The sequence below is a fragment of the Osmia bicornis genome, unplaced genomic scaffold (genome assembly GCF_907164935.1).
Source record: "Osmia bicornis bicornis unplaced genomic scaffold, iOsmBic2.1, whole genome shotgun sequence".
Lineage (NCBI taxonomy): Eukaryota > Metazoa > Arthropoda > Insecta > Hymenoptera > Megachilidae > Osmia > Osmia bicornis.
The window spans coordinates 1,818,340-1,841,098 of NW_025791458.1; the positions used below are offsets into that span (position 1 = coordinate 1,818,340).

The 22,759-nt window shown below is 37.8% G+C and overlaps 2 protein-coding genes across 2 annotated transcripts; one reads left to right on the forward strand and one right to left on the reverse strand.

Annotated features, from left to right (window-relative positions):
• Positions 1-15,444: 15,444 nt before the first annotated feature.
• On the reverse strand, positions 15,445-16,507 carry LOC123989266. Its single transcript, XM_046289989.1, is given in 3 exon segments — positions 15,445-15,984; positions 15,986-16,293; positions 16,411-16,507. Coding segments are annotated over 3 exon segments (945 nt in total).
• A 2,529-nt stretch (positions 16,508-19,036) lies between these two features.
• LOC123989267 lies at positions 19,037-21,311 on the forward strand. Its single transcript, XM_046289990.1, has 3 exons — positions 19,037-19,114; positions 19,776-19,961; positions 20,484-21,311. Exons 1-3 carry the CDS (start codon positions 19,037-19,039, stop codon positions 21,309-21,311), a joined length of 1,092 nt encoding a protein of 363 aa, XP_046145946.1.
• The last annotated feature ends 1,448 nt before the right edge of the window (positions 21,312-22,759 follow it).

Sequence of the window (22,759 nt, forward strand, 5' to 3'; positions counted from 1 at the left end):
ACACTACCCAGGCCCGGGCGAGGCCCTGAAACAAACATGAAAGGAGATAATAGAAATTTTGACTCGCTCGGGTCTGGTTGCCAAATGCGTACTTGACCAGGCCCGACGTGCACGATGAAAGGAAAAGAAAAAGACAGCGGCGTATGTGGTGCGCCGGTCGCCACAAGGCTTATTACATGTTCTCTTTTCTCGTCATTCAAATGATCTAAACGTAATCTTTTAATAATTTCGGAAATTTTATGTTCTGAATCGGAGTCAAAATATTCTTCCTCTTCTGGAAAATTATTATATTCAAAGGGTACCAATTCTTGTAGAGATAATTCTAATTCTAAGTCGTTTTCTACGGTGTTAATAGCCAGGACATGACACATGCCATCGTCGTTAACCAGAACTGCAGCTTCACCAATGTACAAGTCATCAACATTATCAGTTCATAGTGTTGCGTGAGCGTCAGGTCAAGGACGTATATATAGTCACCTCATTACAGGGGCCAGTCCGGGAGGTGTCGCCGCCTCGCGTTCTCTTTCGGGTACTACAGCCCTCGTGCGAACGACGCGTGCCGCGTAGCTATGTTGACTTTGTACACGGTCACGTTAGCATCTCTCTGAACAAACTTTTATTCTTACGAGTGATTCTAGTAATCTATTGTGTGTATCTTCGGATAATTTGAGTGCCTTTGCGTCGCGTCACGACCAGGAAGGTCGGTTTTTCATGTTCCGACGATCACCTCGCGTGAATTGGTGGAAATTGTGTGCACGGGCCCCGCGTCGTAGCCACGCGCCTTCAAACGCGTAACGGACACCTCGTTTAATCAAAAAGGAGACTTTAGAACAATCTCGTGAACTCCGCCTGCGTTGGGTGTTTCCTCGAATGTATGTGTGCACCTGAAATTGCATTGTGAACCTCGAGTAACGTCGCCAGTAACGTGTTTGTCTTTTTTTGCGGAAATTCGTGTTCTTTTGAAATTTGCTGTAAAGTTACAATAAAAAGGTAAGGTTAAGTGTGTTTTGACGCATTTATGAATAGAAACAAGTGACTGTTATTACTACATCCATTCAATATACACTCCCAGTCAAAAAGATAGCACATGTGTTGTATCTTTAATTTCTCATTGACACGCGTACAGTTTTGTGTTTACGACGCATAATACAGTAACCTTACGAGCTCCGAATATGCGGTTCGCTGGAGAGAAGTCGTGACATCACGGCGTTTTGTATACAACACAGAAACATTGTTCTATACCAAAGGCGAAATGATAGCACACTTGTAAAGTAATAGACTTTTATTTCATTTATTATTATTCTATACATTTATTAATTAATTGTTCAGTAATGGGTAAATCCGCCCTTATTTTCTACTATTTCAATCATTCGTTTTGGCAATGATTTATATAACTTTCGAATGTTTTTTTGATGTAAATTGTTCCATTCCTCAACAATAGCTTCCTTTAATTCGTGAACATTTTCATATTTGTAACGACCCAAGAATCAAACGCAATATCTTTTTAATTTCATTTTCTTTATTATAACTAATTTTTATACAGAGTATTTTATTTTATTTTATTGTTAATATTTAATGTATAAATTTTTGTAATAAACATTTTCATTTTGTCGATAACCGAGTCTGTTAAATTCATCGATAAAAGTTTAGTCGATAAGTCGGACGGTAAAACAGTTTACCGATAAATTATCGACGTCTGACCGCGCGCGCGCCAGCGCAACCCCAGTAAACATACAGTGGGGTAGTATTCTAGAGTGGGGATGCTGGACTACCACGTGATGGGAAAAACCCAGCTACCCCAAGAACTCTATGCGGAAAAACAGTGCCGACTCAGCAAGATCTGAGTATAAATAGAGGCGTTCCGCACAGTTTCACTGCAGATCTTCTCAGGCCTCGACCTGAAACAGACAATACTCTGAGCAGTAGAGAAAAGCTTGCGCTGAACTGTTTAGGCAGCGATAGAGCGCGAGCTACAGCTATTTCCTACTCTTCCACTGGTGGCGTGCAGTACCGCAGATCAGTGGACCTCCTATCCGCGGTTCGCAACGTGTTACCCAGGTGTTACGCTAAGCCTACGTTTAAGTGTAAAGAGCTAGCGAGGAGCGGAGCTCCTTGAACGGCCTGCGATTGGCACGGCTCTGGTATAACCAGAAACCGATTGCGACCCATAGGAAAGGTTAACTGGATTTTAGCGGTCTAGCACAAACCTCTGGAATTTAGTTTCCATAATCATTGTTGAAAACAAACAGAGTATTGACTGTACAATTTTTACAATTATTAATTTCTACTTACATATATTAATTATTAATTACATATTTTTAATTGTATTCCCAATCTAGGGCGAACTAATTATAATTTCTTATTGTATTCCAATTTCTAGCCGCACTTATTGTGATACTAGCGATTTTCTTTTATATTATATTTCAATTCACTTACCTTTTATTCTTGAATAAACAAATTTTCATTCAGTTTCTAGCACATTAGTGTTTGGATTTCACTCCTTAACCGCAAACCACACGAACCTATAATCCCTATAACACAGAATACGAGTCACCTTCTAAGGGAACCGCTCTCCCTACAAGTCGGTGCAGTGACGTACTCACTCTGGGTCGTTACATATTGTTTCCCATGTTTGTAAGCTGCTTGACTGAGTTGACTCCAACAATTTTCTATGATATTAATGTCCGGCGAGCGTGCAGGCCATGATAAAACAGGTATTTTTTCTTTTTCAAAATAGGTTTTTACAAGTTTTGCAGTATGTACTGCTGCATTGTCCTGCTGATATATGAATCCAGTTCCGGATATGTGTAGGGCATACTTTGTAATTTGTTGCTTTATTAAATCCAAATAATATGTACTATTCATTTTTCCGTGAATAAATTTTATTTCCGTCTTACCGAAGTAACCGATTGCCGCCCACATCATTACTCCGCCACCGCCCATTGCTCGCCGAATTTTTGACAATTTTTCTTTTCTTACATCGTGGAAATAATAATTCAAACCATCAGGTCCATCCAAGTTAAATTTTTTTTCATCGGAAAATATCACTTTTCGCCACTTTTTCTTCCAGTGTATTCTATCTCTGGCAAATTGTAAACGTTCTTCTTTGTGCCGTAGAGTTAATGCAGGTTTCTTCTTTATTTTCATTCTTTTAATATTCTTGCATGATTGTAATACACGACGAACACTTGAAATGCTTGCATTGACACCAGCCTTTTTCATGATTTGTTTTGTTGTGCACTGAAAATTGGAAGCTAAACGCAAAACAGCTCGTTTATCCCGTTCTGACAGTGACGATGGTCTTCCACTACTTTTCTTTTTACCATAATTTTCCACGTCTTTAAGTAAATTATATATTACTTTTCGACTTCTATTAATTATTTTCGAAATTTTCGATACCGATAAATTTTCTCTTTTAAGTTCAAGAATACGTATTATTTCAGATGTGGTTAATTTTTTTCCACGTCCCATTCTTGTAGATTACTAGGCAATAGTTCTGCGTCTTGGCTACCTAAGAGTTCGCGAAATACTGAGCAATTTGTAAAAATGGAAACAGAGTGTGCTATCATTTCGCCCTTGGTATAGAATAATGTTTCTGTGTTGTATACAAAACGCCGTGATGTCACGACTTCTCTCCAGTGAACCGCATATTCGGAGCTCGTAAGGTTACTGTATTATGCGTCGTAAACACAAAACTGTACGCGTGTCAATGAGAAATTAAAGATAGCACACATGTGCTATCTTTTTGACTGGGAGTGTACATATTTACATACATCATATACATGAATTAGTCCTCCAAATTCGACATAGCTTGGTTTTCAGTAGAATCAAATAATATTTCTGATATTTCTGTTAATACCACGTCAAATAAATCTAAATTGTCATCTCTGGCCTGTTTAGTAAAAATATAGTGGCTTAAATAACCACTGAAATTATTCTTCTTTCTAGAAATAGATAATAAAAAAAATGCAATAAAAAGTGTAAAATAATTTCTATTTCATTTATACCAATATTCCATAGCTATTAATATCTACTTAATCGTTAAATAGGATACCAAATACATTTCAAAGTTTTCGGAAGCGGCGCAAAATTAAAAACTTTTCCTCTACTAGGAAGATCCTAACTCGGGCGTCGGCAACCTATGATAAATCATCCATTTGATAATTTCACGTAAATAATATTCAACGGGAATCAACAAACCCATTGCGAATTAACTATACTGCAGTTCACGAGTGACCGCACTTAACTCGCGCAGCTAGTGATCTACCGAGGTCTAGGGAGATTTTTGATAGTGTGTGTGATTCCCCTTTACAGCTTGCTTCTTACTTTGCATCATTTTTTTTTGCGACAAATAATAGGAATTTCATTGTATCGTAAAACTTTACAATATCATCACCGGTTATCAGTAATCGTACGACATATATTTCTGCCCACCATTTATATGATCGCAAAGTATAATAAGAAGCAAGCTGTAGAGGGGAATAACACACGTAATTAAAATTCTCTCTAGACCTAGTGAGCGGCGCGAGTTAAGTATGGTCTCTTGTGAACTGCAGTATAGTGCATGTACATCAGGAGTGCTGCCAATTTCTCATACGATCGTTACAATTACAAATGTTTTCAGCCGGACCTATAATTTCTCTGTTACGACTTATTAATTACCAAGTTTGCCATACCGCAATCAAACCGTTATTGGCAGTGTCACGTGGAAAGTTCACAGGTTTTTAAATGAACAGCACTTTTAAAGGTTTGGCACTTTATTTTTATAATATGATTTCGACTGCCCCGCTTATGTCCGGTAAGGTCTTTTATAATGTCGCTAGTGGTGGAGAAGGGGCCGATGATTGACAAGGTGGGATGTCCGTGAGAACGCGTCTTATCGAATACTTAAGTAGGTGGTCGTAATATGATGTTTAGGTGTCCGGTCGTGAGGACTTCGATTGTTCGAATATCGATCGCTTAGGCGGGTGGCCGTAACATGATGTTTGTCCGAACGTGGGAAGAATTCGATTAATGTACGTTTTAGGCGGCTGGTCGTAACACCAGCATCGTTTGTTCGGATATTTTTAATTTTACGTCGCCTCCGAAAACTTTGAAATGTATTTGGTATCCTATTTAACGATTAAGTAGATATTGTTAATAGCTATGGAATATTGGTATAAATGAAATAGAAATTATTTTACACTTTTTAGTGCATTTCGAAGTCGGATGTTTTTTTTGTTAAAAATTATTTTATTTCACACTTTTTAGTGGAATTAGTAGTATTTTTAGGATAGTGTAAGGTGATTTCAGATTTCTGTTGCTTAGTTAATAACCATACACCGAAAAAAAATTGACCGAATTTAAGTTGTTAATAAACAACAAATTTCATAAATTTTTACGAGTGAGATAGTCGCGGATATATGTATAGGATATACAAACGTTTATTAATTATTCCATTTCAATCATTTCTATTTGTTGTTTAGAATGCTTAGAATTTCCTTTTTTACATTATGACAGGCGACAAGAGATTAGGTTCCGTATCCATTTTAAACTACTAAAGATGTTCTACGAGTTCAGTTTTTTTATTGTACTATGCCAACGATGTGCCAAGCTGTTCGTTCGCGACCTACGTCAGTCCCGGTTTTCGTACCAGTCAGTGCCGTCCCTGTAACTGCGCGCTATACGCACTCGGATTGGTCGGTGTTTTTTGTTATTAACTCCTATTAACACCCTGTATATCCTACTAAATATGAAAGATTTCACCGCGAACGATACATTCCTTGCAGAGTAACATGAAGGAATGGATTTTTTGCTATAACAGTAGTTATTAACAAATTCCATAAATTTTTGCAAGTGGGATCATCGCGGATATTCCTCCTACTAAATGTGAAAGGTTTCATCGCTATCGGTACATTCCCTGCAGCATAAATGCCGGAAGATATAAATGAAGTATTACGTATTTTGCGATAAAGTCGTTAGGAATGAAAAAATACAAAAATTTTTTTGCAGGACCAATTGGAAGATATACTCTACAAGATGCAAAAAGTTTCGTCTCGATTGGTCCATCCGTCTCGGAGTAATCGGCCAACATACGGAGCACATACATGAAATAGTACGTTTTTCTGAAATAAAAAGCGTTCGGAATGAAAAAATATAAAATGTTTTTTTAACGGGACCAATCGGGACACATACTTTCGAAGACGCAAAAGGTTTCGTTCCGATTAGTCCATCCGTCTCGGAATAATCGGCGAACATACATTTAGAAAAAAAAGTCGTTAGGGATGAAGAAATGCAAAATATTTTTTTAACGGGACCAGTCGGGAGACATACTCTACCAGACGCAAAAGGTTTCGTTCCGATTGGTCCATCCGTCTCGGAGTAATCGGCGAACATACATTTAGAAAAAAAAGTGGTTAGGAATGAATAAACGCAAAATATTTTTTTTACGGGACCAATCGAGAGTTATACTCTATAAGACGCAAAAAGTTTCGTTCCGATTACGCCGCACGTACTGTGCGTTGCAGCTAAGTTGCCGTCCAATCAAATTCGTTGACCTGCTTCCAGTCACACGTATTATGTTTATTGGCTGAGGGCCTTACATCCACAAATCTATCGCGTGACGAACGTCGCCAAGGACAGACATTGAAACAGAATGAGATGAAGAGATAGCGAGCGGCGGGTTGAATGCATTGGCGTAGAGGTAGATTCGGGGTTTACATTATTAAGAAAAGAGAGTTTTTACATTTTCCATAATGTAATTTCCAATAAATTTTGCATAATAACAACTGTTGTCAAGAACGAGTATTATAAAAAATCCATTAATATCCCGAAAAAGTCGCATGTTTATATAATTAAATCTATCTTCCGCGAATATGGAAATCTTACGCCTATGCATTGTGACCGCTGACTTCTCAAGTTACGAGTTCCTGGAGGGGATTAGGTGGAGCGAACGCACAGTCCCCTTGCCCCTCTGTCGGTTCAATTTGTGGGTGCTCGGCAACTTAGCTGCGACGCACAGTACATGAAATAGTACGTTTTTTTGCAATAAAAAGCGTTCGGAGTGAAAAAATATAAAATATAAAATATTTTTTTAACGGGACCAATCGGGAGACATACTCTACCAGGTGCAAAAGGTTTCGTTCCGATTGGTCCATCCGTCTCGGCGTAATCGGTGAACATACATAAAAAAAAAAAAAAATACATACACATCGAATTGAGTATTCTCCTCCTTTTCGAAGTCGCTTAAATGATAAACATTACTTTAAGGGATACAAAATGATTGATATTTTCCCATTTAAATAGTTTTTGTTATAAATACAAACTGACAATATCCAGGTAAAAAATACTTGGTGTGCCCCCAAATACTTTCAATTGAATTGGTATGGGCACCAGTATCGGGATCTACAAAATTCATACTATCATTCACTTAGAAATGCGTGTAACCTTCTTTCTCTAACACATCATAGGCCTTCCAACTAGCGGATATAATTGTTGTCTCTGGCCTTATCCACTCTTTTAAATATTGTAGCCATCAAGATATCAGTATCTCTGCGTTTGACAGACACCAAAAATATTTTTACACTATCCCTTTCAATTCTCTGTATACCCACTGTCCTTCTACGTGATGACCTCTATGGTACTTCCGTTTTCCAAATTTTGACTCATCTATATCTACGATCTTTCTTTCTCCACTGATCATTTCGCAACAGTTTTGTAGCCAGTCAACCATGACTTGCAGTACAAAATGGGACCATTGCGACACAGTATTTTTGTTTAATTCCAGCTCTCTTATGTGATACTGGTCATAATTGTATACAAGCATGTACGCTAACTTTAGTACTATTTCATAAGTTAATTTTGTTTTAGAAAACCATGTACAGGATGTAAAAAAATTAAATGTCACGACCTATATGGGGTGATTCTACACCTCTGGATCGGTGGAGATCTGTCAAAGAAAGCGACCGCAAAATTAACCTTGACCCCTAATTTCCAGGTCAAATTTTTCTATTGGCTTATCGTATAGTGCTCATCGAGGAGATAAAAAGTCTGAAAGGAACTATGTGCCGGAAATCAACCCTTCCCCTAGAAAAAAGCCGTCAAAATTTCCCTACACGTTAATGCAATAAACGTTGAGTCGCGCGGTACCCCTCTCCAGTGATCTTGGCGCGTCTCGCACATCGCTCGAATTTCATGCTATAGGACAATCCTTGAATTTCAATCACAATGCCAGCATATAGGAAGGGTAAATTCTAAGAGAGCATATTTAAAAAGACAAAATAACTACTGCGTTTAAATGAAAATAAAAATGAATTTAATCGAAACATTCGTAATATAATGTAGAATGATACAGGTATGATAAGTAATATAATATATAAATAACAATAATAAAAGTAATACAATAATAATAAAAATATAATAGAAAAGAATTATATAAAATAATAATATAAAAAATAATAATATATAATATAAGATAATATAAAAAATAATAATATGTGATACAACATCATAATATAAAAAATAATATGTAATATAATAGTAAATCTAATAAGGTAATAAATGTGATACAATAATTTAATTAAAATAATTTGATTATCTGTTGACGGACGGGTGTGCTATTGACGAAGCGGGACGAAATTACTTATAATATTCTATTTTAAACACACTAACTTAATGCTGTTGCCTTCTATTTCTTCTGCGTATCCAAAGGATTGCACCGTTGTAACGAATCGTACGCAGAAGCCGTGCATGCGTGCTCGCTTCGATGTGACCACCACGGTTGCACAAACATGCACGCACACGCTGCTGCATATCTCTTGATATCTTCTCGCCGATGTTACGAGTGGATTTAATTTGGTTGAATGCATATTCAATCCGTCGTTTCAATTGTGGGAGCGATGTAATTTCTCCACCTGAGCGATAAACGATGTCTTTCATGGCTCCCCAGAGGAAGAAATCCAGTGGTGTCAAATCCGGTGTACGGGGAGGCCCCACATGGGGAGCAGGTCTTCGTCCTATGCACCGCGATCCAAACATTTTATTTAGAAACTGTTGCACCATTCGGCTGGAGTGCGGTGGAGCACCATCGTGCATAAAATAGGTTGAATTACATTGACTTTGCGGAATGATGTGCCGCAGTTCACTCAAGAGTTTCGATCTTAGAAATTGAAGATATGTTGCACTGGTTAACCGTGTCGGCAAATAGATCGGGCCGATAATATGGTTGCCAATGATGCCTGCCCAGACATTAACGGTGAATCTTCCTTGATTTAATTGCTCCGTCATCGCATGGGGGTTGCGGTACGCCCAAATCCTTGCATTCTGCCGATTGTTGCTACTCGAAAAGCTGCTCTCATCCGTGAATAGGACACGTTCCAAAAAGCGTGGATCGTGTCGCAGTTTATGTAACATCCAGATACAAAATTCTCGCCGTGTGGCATAATCATTAGGGCGTAGGGCTTGGACACGTCGAATTTTATATGGTCGCAGACCTTCTTCGCGTATTATACGCCGCATTGTCATGTGCGAGATTCCTACTCTTCTCGCGATGCTCCGTAACCCCATCAGTGGATAAGCTCTTGCGAGAGCTATAACTTTTTCTTCTTTCTGCCAATGCACTCGAGGTCGACCTGCTCCGTTACGTCTTGTAGTAAGCTGCATCACGATTTCCTGCTCCCCGAATTGATAATCTAGACGCGCAAAATCTCGTCTATCAGGAATTTCGTTGGGGTGTAATCGTCTCCCATTGTTCCGCACAAAATCACGATAAATCTTACGAGCTAAAGTATAATTTCGTCCCGCTTCGTCAATAGCACGTAAAATAACACGTATGTTCTTATATTTTGGCATGTTTGCTCTTCCGTGGTTTCGAATAAACTGCCTCTTTACGGAGTTCGAAACCGTGCGAGATGGAGGCGTCTCCTATTGAAATCATAAAAACTACAGAGGAAAGAAAGAAAGGAAATAAGGAAAACAGGGAGAAGAATAGAGATGGGGTGAACACCACATCTACAAGTTCAACAACCGAGTGGCCGTTCGCATAGAACCTACACCAATTCACGTGTAATGCTGATCCGATACTTTTTCTGACGCTCGACCTCCAGGCATAAAGAAAGAAGGACAGAAACAAAGAGCGGCAGAGAGGAAGAAGGATGGACTGAAGGAACGAACGAAGGAAGGAAAGACGGAACTAAGAAAGAAGGAATTAGGAAAGAGAGAAAGCAAGAACGGAAGGAAAAGAGAAAGGAAACAAGCAGCAGCAAAAAAAAGTGGTAGAACGAGAAAATAAAATGCTTAGTGGGGAAGCTGGGATCACGACCTGTTACTATGCGGAGCCGATGCTTTCAACCTTGGATTTGACTACAAAATATACGCACATTATAAATAAAATGATTTCCAGAACTAATAGAATTTTATCATCACTCTCGGAGTGAACGAGCTGATTTGTTATATCCGGTTCACTAAAAACCTCAAGTTTGACGAAGATTCTGTATCTTGATTTGCATTTGATAGAAAATGCAATGCACCAAAATGTTCCCATCGGGAAGTATACACCTCATGTATTCCGGCACCACTTTTCTTCTGTTTCATCTTTCTTACTTCAGCATTATATTGACACCTGAGATTGTGAATCTTATTTCCAACATCTTTCACACTGACATCTAATTCTGCTGCTATTTTTATTAAAATGTTTTGTTTTTGGGTTCTTAAAAAAAAGTAGATTGATAATTATAGTCACTAAAAGTTCAATGTACAATTTTAATAAAACATTTACTATTCCTATACGCGGGATTTAACACATCCCATAACTCCGATTGGGATTCAAACAAATCAATTAATTTACATGTTTGATCCTTTGACCACACATGATCGCTGGATCCCCGAATTTTTCTTGAACGCATTATATAGGATATAGGCGCGACGACTTGAGCTTGTTTCCTGACGTTGTGCTATCGATATTTGATTTATCAGCTCAGAAGTTGGGCATCAGGTCATCTTGGCAAGGGAGACCGAATGGGGGTGAAGGAAGTTCATTTGCTAATTTTAGCAAATTTTGGAAGTGTGAAATCTATAAATGAATTCTATTGGCTAAAGATTTTGGAAAGGAGGCCAAAGGTAACCGCCCAAACCAAACGGTTTTTCATGGGTTTTTCTACCCTTAAGTGACGTGGACGGGAGATTCCGCATTTCGATCATTGACCGTGGCAGGCAATAAAGTTAAGAAGCGCCCTGACTCTACAAAGCATGCTGGAAACAACGGAATAAAGAAATAAAAATGCTAAGGACTTGACAATCAGATATGGACAATGGCTAGAAGTTAAGGCGAAAATCGCGGAGTTCTTTATGGCTTCGTGAAGGAGGTGTTATAAAATGCACTACGGGGCAAGGTACTTATTACTACCTATTAAAATCTATTTGAGGGATTAAGTCTATGGCAGGTACAAATATTTAAAATACTATTCAAAAGTATCAAACACTTTGTTTGATCATAAACGCTCAGTCAACTCTCCCGCTGCTTCTACAGCTGAAAATAAAAAATATAAAAATAACATAAAAACATGTAAATATATTTATATGTATAACAAAAGAAGCATTCTATGTTTAATAGTTCCTTTCCTACACATTCTTAAAAATTCGTTAGCTATATCAAAATAAAGCGCATGAAACTAGGTAGAGCTCTACCAACTTATACATCTCGATGCGTAAAGACGTAGAGACGATGTAGAGACAAAAATTTCTCTAATGGAGCTGTTTAGACGGTAGAGAAATCTCCACAAAAAGGCTCTCAGATAGAGAGACCGTAGAGCTCTACGGTGCAGCCCTACAAGGTGTGTACACTGAGTTGCATTGAACTTGTCGCAGTGAAGTTGGCTCCGAATTCACTAACGCATTCACGCCGCAGCGTCGGTGAACCGATCTCGCCATTGGCTCACCGACGCGGCGTGAATGTGTTAGTGAATTTGTAGCCAACTTCACTGCGACAAGTTCAATGCAACTCAGTGTACACGTCTCTACGTGTCTCTACCGAGAGTTTTCTCTACACCCTACCTCGCATTTTTTCTCTCTCGTGTACACTTACCTTGAAACATAAATAATTTGTACACCAGGAACAAGTTATGAATGAAAAGCGGAAATTACATATACATTTGTTGTTATGTATGTCAGGTGAAAAATATAACTGATTTACATTATAAAATATATCGCGTTCATTCCCTAACTTTGACGCGTACCAAGCGAATTGGATCATTTTCTTAAATTGTGGTGCAGATAATAAATAATGAATTAAAGATTGGATCCTTATGGCGTCATATCGCGTGTTCAACTCCTTCTTTTCTCCGTCAGCCATAATGTCTTGGGAATAATTTTGAATCCGTTTAATCAAAATTTTGACCTGTCTATAAAAATAAACGTCGCAAGGTTGACAGATCGGAGTACACTTTGGCGGTATTATTTGTAAATTGCATGTTGGTCGGTTTTCACTATTTGACATGGACTCCAAACGCATCTCCCGGTTTTTGCAAACATACAAACACTTTAGGTAATAACTTTCCAGATTTTGTCAATGAATATTGAGCAGTGTATGAATGTGTTATTTTATTTAAATCACCTATGAAAGGTTCGACTGTTTTTTGACCCGTATGTGTGTAGGTTCTTGCAACATTTATTCGATATTCGCAGCCAGTTTGATCTGTATTAACCCTTTCGGTACGGGCGTTCTGTCCGTCATGATACCCCCGCTGAACGAGGTGCCGCGCCGAAAATGTGCTTATAACAAACTGTCTTGATTCGGCCGAAAGGTATCGTATAACACACTGTCAGTCTACCTTTCTATGTACATTTTCCTAAGCGTTAAATAAGAACTGTGCTTAATAAAACAATGTTTTTGACAACAAGTGTTGGTTTTTGCTTCAATATTAAAAATTATTTATATAAAATTCTATTAATTATAAGTAAAATCTATACAAAATTCGGTACAGAAATATATACAAAATTATAAATATAACAATTACTGTTTACATATTTTTAATTAATATATGATTATATGTATAACGGCTAATAATATAATTGGGTGTGATATATTTTAAAACACTGATTTATACATAAACCAACATTGCATTCTTTGCATTCGTATCTTGATTCCGATCTTTTATCATTTTTGCTGCAAACAACGCACCGTCGGCTCAGGTTCTTTCTTTTTGGCACAAACAATGACGGAAAATGTCTCTCTGTCAATCTCATCGGATAATCATTTTTTCTTACTTGTTGATTGTTTTATCAACTGCAATTGAAAGTTCGCCATGGATATGGTTGCGTTCCTTTTATGTTTATAAAAGCAATACGCATTTCATACACAAATATCAATTAGATGAAAAAAAAATTTCCGGTACCATTTTAAAGTTTTTCGAGTTGAATTTACACTACTTATTACCATATCCACTTTATCTACTATACCCATGGAATTATTATAATCTACAATACATACAGGCTTTTGTACACTCTGTCTTCCTCTATGTCTGGACACTGTCATAACATCTGCAGTATGCATAGTTGAGATCATGTATACTTCTCTCTTATCCATCCATTTTAAAACCAATAAACTTTCCGAGCTACGAAAAGACACCTCTCCCCTTTTCAATTTATTTTCGATCTTGGGCATTCCTTGTCGTCTCTTTGTTACTGTCTCGCATGCATTTGTGCGATTGGCGAATAATAGACTAAATAATGCGGGACTGGAGTAAAAATTATCCACATAAAGGGTATGGCCCTTTCCTAAGTATGTCTTCAATAGTTGTAAGACGATTGCTCCAGACTTTCCAATGCCCTTGATCGGACTATCCGCAACTGTAGATGCTCCAGTATAAATGATAATGTCCTGCACGAATCCGGTCTTGCAATCGCAAAGAATAAAGGACTTTATCCCGAACCGATTCCTTTTCTTCGGAATATACTGTTTAAAAGATAGGCGGCCTTTGTATAGAAGTAAGCTTTCGTCTATGCAAAGTTCTTGGTAAGGCACAAATGCCGCACTGAACGAGTGTCGTAGTACAGTAATGCTTCGAAATAAGCAAGTGGTCTCTGCTTCGAAATAAGCAACTCGCTATCCCCTCTTCTTTGTTTGAAGTCGCCCGCAAAGTGAGAGGTACGAGAAATAAGTGAGAGGTCTATGAAAGCGCGAAGCCGATGTTTAAGGTAATAAATTTCATGCTCGACTGAGCAGTGACATCGGTTAATAGAAGAAGGATGGAATATATATAATGCTTTCTCAGTCTGGTATATTTGCTTCGAAATAAAGCATAGTGCGAGAATGAGAGGGCATGCTATATTCTATCCTTGTCCAAAAATAACATCGCTGCTGGGCCGATCACTTTATGATTAGCCGCTACCTCGGATCTCTCATCCGTTTCTCGCGTTCTCTACCGTCCCGTTTCGAGAACAAAGTCAAGCCGAATAGCATACCTGCTTCGAAATAAGCAACTGTTCGGTCCCGAGCCACTTGCTTATTTCGAAGCATTACTGTATATCAACTATTCTTTTTATTTTTATTAGGCGGTCGCCAATGCATCCCGGTTCATGGGAGAAATGTAAGATTCTGAGTAGCAGGAAGTAACGATCTCTGGTCATTATTTTCCCAAAAATATCGCTGCGTAGAAAATCGTCCGTGCTCCAGTACTCCTTGAGTGATAGTTTTTTATTTCGCGTCATCAATAACGACGTGGCCAAAAAACAATACAACTCATTTCGCGTCATTGGTTCTTGATTATTCGTATTGTTATTGGTTTGTTGGGCCAAATAATAGTTCGACTCTTCTACAATTATGTCTACTAACTCGTCAGATATAAATAGTTGAAAATAATCAATGATTTGAGATGACAGGCGTATTTGGTTGGTGATTCCCGAGTGTTTTGAATTGAATCGATGAATTTTTGGTACAAAATGATTGTCTGACCATTTTACTTCACAGTTCGTGTCATCAACCTCCTGGGTCATTTCTGTTTCCGATTCAGAACTGCTATATATTACATTTATTCTTCTTTTACGTCGATTAAAATTATTTACATTTTCACAATTCTCGTCACTTTCAGAGTCAGTAAGACCGTTTATAAATCTTTTGTTTCCTCTATTCATTCTGAAAAGGGCCCGAATTTTTTAAAATCTATAAACAAGTTTCGAACAAAAGCGTAACCTCAAAAGTTTTTAATAGATTAGTTGAAATCAAACGACAATTATACCTGTAGCTGTTTTTCCAGAATTCTTGTAACAAAAGACTTTTTGTTAAAATGATCTGTATTAGGTTAGAAATATCGCTCTGCTGATACCCAATCAACACAGATAAGAACACAGAACGATTGTTAAAAAATGTAACAGTTCAAGGTTTTATGCGTGAGCGCGAAATATATTTTGAATAAGATCCATATCTCATACGTCGGTAAAATAAAATATAATTGTATAAACTGTACATAGATGTCACTTGTTCGTTTTTTCACACGGATTGTCACATATCATAGATGCCGGATATATCCAGCACTCGGCCACACAGGTCATCAGACGGATGCCGGATATATCCGGCGCTCGTCCACACAGGTCATCAGATGGATGCCGGATATATCCGGCGCTCGTACCGAAAGGGTTAATAATATAATCAGAATCGTAATTGACTATTAAATTTTGAAAATGTATCGCAGATTTCATAATTTCTTCCGGCGATGTAATTTCTTTGTTCGATACATAATGTACAACACGACGATTTGAAATTCTGTAAACTTTAAGAAAGTTTGTTATCCACGATGCCGATGCTGTAAATTGAAACCTGCTTCCATCTTCGTTAACTGCATCCCGAAATTGCATCGCAGCAGCCGTAGCCCACTGCTGTAATTGTCGTCTTGTCACTAATTGTTTCCGCCTACGTGTTTCTGTGAATCGATCGTAGACATTTTTTTTTATAATTTCCATTTTATCCGTATATATACCACCTTTTATTATGTCTTTTCTAATCTAATCGTGTTTGTAGACCATAAAAATTCCATGTAGGATGTTTGTTTGCGGTCATGACAATCTTCAATTTAATATCAAAGGGCACCCTGTCCATAGACGAAATATTTTTACATGGTGGCACATATTCTTCCTCCAACGTTGGCGGTGTCAATGTCTGTTCCTCTTCTTCGTTCGACGAAAAATATTCCTCTTCCTCTACCATCGTGTACTCTCTCAACATTTTAACAAAACTTTCAAATAATTTTCCTGCAACTTTTTTGGCAGAGCGCGTAAATTTCTTTGGGGGTTCGGCATAAATTAACTCAAATTTCATCAAAATATCTAAACAGAAATGAAATATTCCTATATATTTGTTGCAAATGTTCACAAATATGTTCTACGTGTATTTATAAAAATATACAATATATATAATATAATTCTTATTGTTAAAATACCTACCTTTAAAATATGCGATTCTATCGGTTAAATCTTCTTTTGAAATGTCACACTGCACAAAGGGCCAGGAGCCTTGAAAAAGTGGCCAAAAGTCAAACATTAATCGGATCGGCATAAAAATTCTTACGGGGAGTTTTTGGGGGTTACTAATGCCGAATTTGACATTAAAAGTATAAAATTCAAACTGGCGGGCTTAATATGTCCGTCAAAATTGTAAAATTTGGTATAATTTACATTAAATCGTCACTTGAGCGTTTTTTACATCGCTAACTTCGTATCTCAAGTTCAAAGCATGCACATTTCACAGAGAATAATCGTTATGGAATAAATAGAATTATAAAAAATGACCATATCTTGAATGTAGTGTTATAAGGTGAAATCTTCCGCCTCTCACATTTGCCTTTCTCGTGTTCCGGGGTGCCTTTTTTACATGAATTCCCTTACGTCTCATGATTCCAATTTAAAAAATGTGCCATGCTCTTCACGATTCCAAATTCAGCTCTTCGTGAGACAACTCCAGATTATCTAACTGCTCAAAAGTTTGAGAAGTGCCTGTGTCGTCTACGCGTTCATCATCCACGCCTTCGCATGTTTCGGCAGAGCTGGGATCTATTGCGGGAATGTCTAATAATTTCTTTACAGCATCAGGAATCAGCAGACGTTTTTTTACTTTTAGACGTGATTGTAGACTTTAACTTGATATAATAGGATCGGAAGAATCCATGACTCTACAAAACATATCTTCAAGATTTGCTGATCTATTATGTTTTCTGCTGTGTCGTTGTCTGTAGGTTTTATAGTTTTTATTTCGTGCTTCAGACGCTTCTTCTCCAAGCATTCCCACAGGCAAGATGTAATATTTCTCCTCCCTGCATAAGAATCCTGTGAAGGGTTGATGACATAGGATACCACGGATAGAGAGAGACATAGAGTTTAGCAGTAATGGCACAGAATTCCGCAAAATGAGTTGCATTAACGGGAAGCTGGCAAGAGAGAGTGATCAAAATAATTTTAAAATTGTAGAGCAATTGGGCGTCGAGTCCCAGACACTCGGACAAGAGGTCTGTATGCTCGAATGCCCTCCGAGCCGTATTCCCATCATTACTATTCCCACTACCCCCACTTCTTGGTTTATCTACCCGAAGACCTAATTTCTGCCATAGAATCGTCTGAATGTGGTGCTTTTGTTCAGCAAACACTTTCTTTGTTGTTCACGTCGAACTTGCCATGTTTTGATGCCCAATCTGTATGCGATGTGCAAGCACAATTCGAGAAACCTAATCCAGGTGTGCAACCTGATTGAGGTGAAAACATTCTTGACTTGATATTCGAAAGATTATTGAAGTGCTTGGATGTCGTATGGCAAATAGGGCAAGTCTGCATAGAAGGTGTATTAGTAATAATGCTCAACACTTTGCCGTCTATCAAGGTCATGAATAGTGAGAAGCGTACGTGCACTTTATAGTCCTTTAACATAATATCCAAAGGTTGCAGTTGTTCTATCTGATCTTCGACTGCTTGATTCTGTCGTAAAATGACGTCTCGCGATTCGGCAACGTATTCAAGCTTTACAGGACGACAAAATCTTGCAGACTGAGATGTTCTATTATTCCATAAGATGATTCCACTGTCAGTAGACAACTGTAGAGGGATGAGTGTAGTAGCAAACAAATTTTCATCGGTACCTTCAATTTCTTTGTCACAATAGCGTTGCTTATAAGCCGAGTGTCCGCTACTTCCGTCAAATCCCTAGGAACATATGAGTTCTGTTGTGATCTCAGTAGTCTTAGACTTCTGCTGGGCATTAAGGATCACTTCTGATTGTAGTTCAATAATTCTTTTTGAAGTGTGATTTAACAGAGCTTGAACTGAAACTTCGGCTATACTTTCTAAGATGTGTATCTCTTCCTTTGGTGGTCTCAACTTTTCCTTGGCCTCTCTGACTTTATTATAAGATGGCCAAATATCAGCTCCGCTCAATTTTGTTGCTAAGCGCATATTCGTGTAGACGTTCTTGGAAAGAGAATTGTCTATCAAGAACGCTAGAGCTTCATTGGGGCTCTTCATTGTTACGGTAGTTACCGGACCATCTAGTAGTCTTCGAACTTTTGCCGCTCTGTCTGGACTTTTCGCAACTTCTTTGAGCACAGCTCGCAGATCTTTTTCCACGGAGTACCTAACTGCGTGGCAGCCTGCCAGAATAATTTTCTGCGCATCATTATTGTACTGTGCGCTAATTAACGAAGCTTCTCGTCTTTGTGACCGGTCAGATTTTTCGCGGAATTCTAATTGTGGGCGACCGATATCACCTACATGTGCTTCTTGGTTTCTACTAATTCCCAAGTCGGGAACGTTAAATTCCGAGTCCAACCAGTTAGAGTACTTAGCTTCAAACTTAGCTAGTATTCTGCTCTGGGCTTGAAAACGTGTATTTCGTTTCCCTTTCAAGGAGGTTAAAGCCAGTTTCAAAGATTTCAGTGCATGGTCACTTAGGGCTGTCCTTTCGACATTTAGCTTCGATAAAATGTGATTTATAGCCGCATCAGATTTCTCTTGATTTATTAGAAGTTCAAGAATTTCCCTTTTTTTAAACTTGGCCATTTTAGGAGAAAACGCAGAGAACTTAAGAATGTCCAAGAAAGCGAGAGAGAAGTGGCTTGAGACGAGAGTATTACAAAAAGTTCAATTAGGATCAGAATTCCGGAGAGTAAGAGTATTGAAAAATTATTGTATGGCAATAACAGGAAAATCGAGAAATTACGATATATAATAAGGTACTAGATCAGAGATAAATTGCTATGACAAAGTATTAAGAACGCTATTCAGTGCAGAAAGACTTTCAAATTTTTACGTAATCGGAAACGAAAGAATAAGTGAGCAACGGTGTATGTGAATAGCCATCCGCGCTCACTGCAGAGCATAATATCGTGCCGCCACAGAACTCCCATTGCACGTCGCGTCGCTAGCAACGCGCACGTTAAGCCCCGTCCAGACTGACAGACATTACCCGCAGACAGTCTACATACCATGTCCGGCAACATCACTCGACTTTTCGCGGACAACGTATGTAGACTGTCTGCCGACGATGTCGTGTGTCTACATCAAATCAGTATGTTTCGCTATGTCTCTGAGCGAGGTTGCTCTCGCGGTTTATGGGGCATATCTGTTTTTTAATTTTCGGAAAAAGAAACAGAAAGCTACTAAGCGATTGTGTAGGCGTAGCTTTTTAGAAGAAGGATATAGATATGGACATGATCTCCTTAAAGAAATAAATCTAGACGATAGCTCAGGTTTTAGAAATTTTGTACGGATGTCCAAAAGTGATTTTGAAATTCTATTACAAAAAATTGGTCCATTAATCGGAAAAAAAAGATACCAACTTCCGTGCAGCAATTCCTGCTTCTATAAGATTAGTCGTAACACTGAGATATTTAGCTACAGGGGATTCATTTACTAGTTTAATATATACGTTCAAAATATCCAAACAATTAATTTCAAAAATCGTACCTGAAGTATGTGAAGCTCTTATTTCTACTTTAAAGAATTTCGTTAAGGTAAGTAAAATTCCATTATTTTGTTAAAAATTTAATATTTATTTAAGAACAATTAAAACTCAATGAATCATTATTATAATAAATTCAGAAAAGCTGCATCTTCGGTATTCGTTGTTGATGACATTGCTGTTGAACCCGCTTGGCATTCGTAAGCCCCCATAATTAAATTGAAGCATATTTGGTCAATATGGTGCTGAGCAATGGCAATTTCTTTTTTACTTCTGTCACTACTCCGAAGTTTGGCTGCAATATGCTCTCCGTAGATGGAGAAATCATCTTTTTTAGCTGCAGTATCAGTTAATACTTTTAAACAATTTATAGCTGCAACTTCATTTTCGTCCTCTTTTCTCGTTCTTTTTCTTGTACCCACTGCTCTCAGTTGTCGGAACTGATCGTGCTCTATCTCCTCTGGTACTTCTACGATCGAAGGTTATGTCGTACCTGTAGAAGGTTCCTCTTCTACTATATCTCTCTGTGAAAAACATAATTGGTAACGGTAATTTTTTTTTAAAACATGTATAGATTCCTGCGACAGAAGAAGAATGGGAAGAAATATCGCATGGATTCAACGCCAGATGGAATTTTCCACATTGTATAGGGGCAATGGATGGAAAGCATGTGGAAATTGTGGCACCCGAAAATAGCGGCAGTTTGTTTTATAATTACAAAAGGACCTTTAGCGTTGTACTTCTTGTAGTAATAGACTCAAACTATAATATCATTTATGCAGATGTTGGTTGTCAAGGGCGTATTTCTGACGGTGGAGTTTTTCATCACGCGATATTAAGCAAAAAATTAGAAAAAAAAGAACTCGCTTTACCACGTGCAGTACCTTTAATGGGAAGAACTAAACCTACTCCATTTGTATTAGTGGCAGATGATGCTTTTCCACTATCAACAAATCTAATGAAAGCTTTCCCCGGCCATCATGATAAATGTAGTCCTGAACGAATTTATAATTATAGACTGTGCAGAGCACGTAGAATCGTAGAGAATGTATTTGGCATTCTCTCATCTAAATTTAGAGTCTTTTTAAAACCTATAGCTTTAAGTCCCAAAAAAGTTGAAATTGTTACATTGACATGTATTTATTTACATAATTTTTTGCGTAGAAACTCTATTGCAAGAAATTATTATTCACCACCGGGAACATTTGACAGGGACAATTTAGAAAATGATACAATTTTAGCAGGGAGTTGGAGGGCAGAAATGGAAAATCGTAATAATTTTATTGACTTACAACATATTGCTAGAAGAGCACATAATCAAGCACATGAAATTAGAAAAGAATTCATGCAATATTTCATGACTCCAATAGGTTCAGTTCCATGGCAAAATAATTATGTGTAAATATTAAATTGTGTTACTCTCTTCCTTTTTGTTAAACTAAACATTGAAGACAATTAAATTATTAAAAATTATATACTTACTTCAGTGTTATCATTCACATCAGATGGATCATCGATGGTGCATCTGCTATTTCTTGGTTCGCTTTGTTTAATTAAAAATGATAAGGATTCATAAGCGAACCATGAAGGTTTTTTCGGCGATGAACCACTTTTCCGATTATTTGAAACTTTCTTATGTTCCCTTCGAAATTGGCACTTCAGGTTTGATATTTTCTTTTCTACGTCATTAAGACCAATGTCGTATTTGGTGGATAAATACAACATCACATCATTTTTTTTATTTCTATTCCGATAATCACAACTTGTAATATTCCATAAGCATTCATTTGAATGAATATCTTCAATAAATAATAGAACTTTCTCATTTGACCACATATTAAATAATAATAGAAAATAAATAATATACACAGATTAAAAATAATTAATTAAACAATATACACAGATTAAAAATAATATGAAATACTGAAAAATATTGAACACGAATTTAATTGAATATGAAATGATCACGAATAAACATAAATAATATACACAGATTAAAAATAATTAATTAAACAATATACACAGATTAAAAATAATATGAAATACTGAAAAATATTGAACACGAATTTAATTGAATATGAAATGATCACGAATAAACTGTTTCTGCAAATTTATTTATTATTTGTCTGCAGATATTGTCTGTTGTTTTCCGTGGAAACGGAAAACAAAATACTTACCCGTGGACTGTCCGCGGATTGTTTACAAATAGCGTTTTGTCCGCAGACAGTGTTCGAAGACTGTATGCGGACACATGTCTGTGGACAATTGTCTGCCAGTCTGGACAGGGCTTTAGACGCATCACTAAGAGCAATACATTTAAAAGAGCAGAAAAGTAGCATATAGGAGTTGTAGGAGAGAGAAAGGCGTTTCGTCTCGGGATCGTCTGTCAGACTCGTCAGTGGGGCTGACAACAGACGATCCCTGCCCCAGACACCTATCGTACCGCTATTCGGAACTTCTATATATCCGAACGGCATGCCGGGAGAGCACTTGCGACAGAACACCCGCGATCTCGTCGCCACCTAGTGCTCCCTGGCCCGAACTCAAGGCGTCCGGGGAGACGAAACTCTCTCCCCTCCACTAAACGCCTACAGCTCGGCCATACCTGACAATTGTGACCGTCCTCGGTCACGCACACAAATAAACACGAGGAACGAGTCACCAAATTCATCTAAATCTCAAATCAATAACAAATCACAAATATGTCAGAACAACAAATGGAGCGTCAACACGCAGGGACCTATCCCACTTCTGAATTTGTAGGAGAGAGAAAGGCGTTTCGTCTCGGGATCGTCTGTCAGACTCGTCAGTGGGGCTGACAACAGACGATCCCTGCCCCAGACACCTATC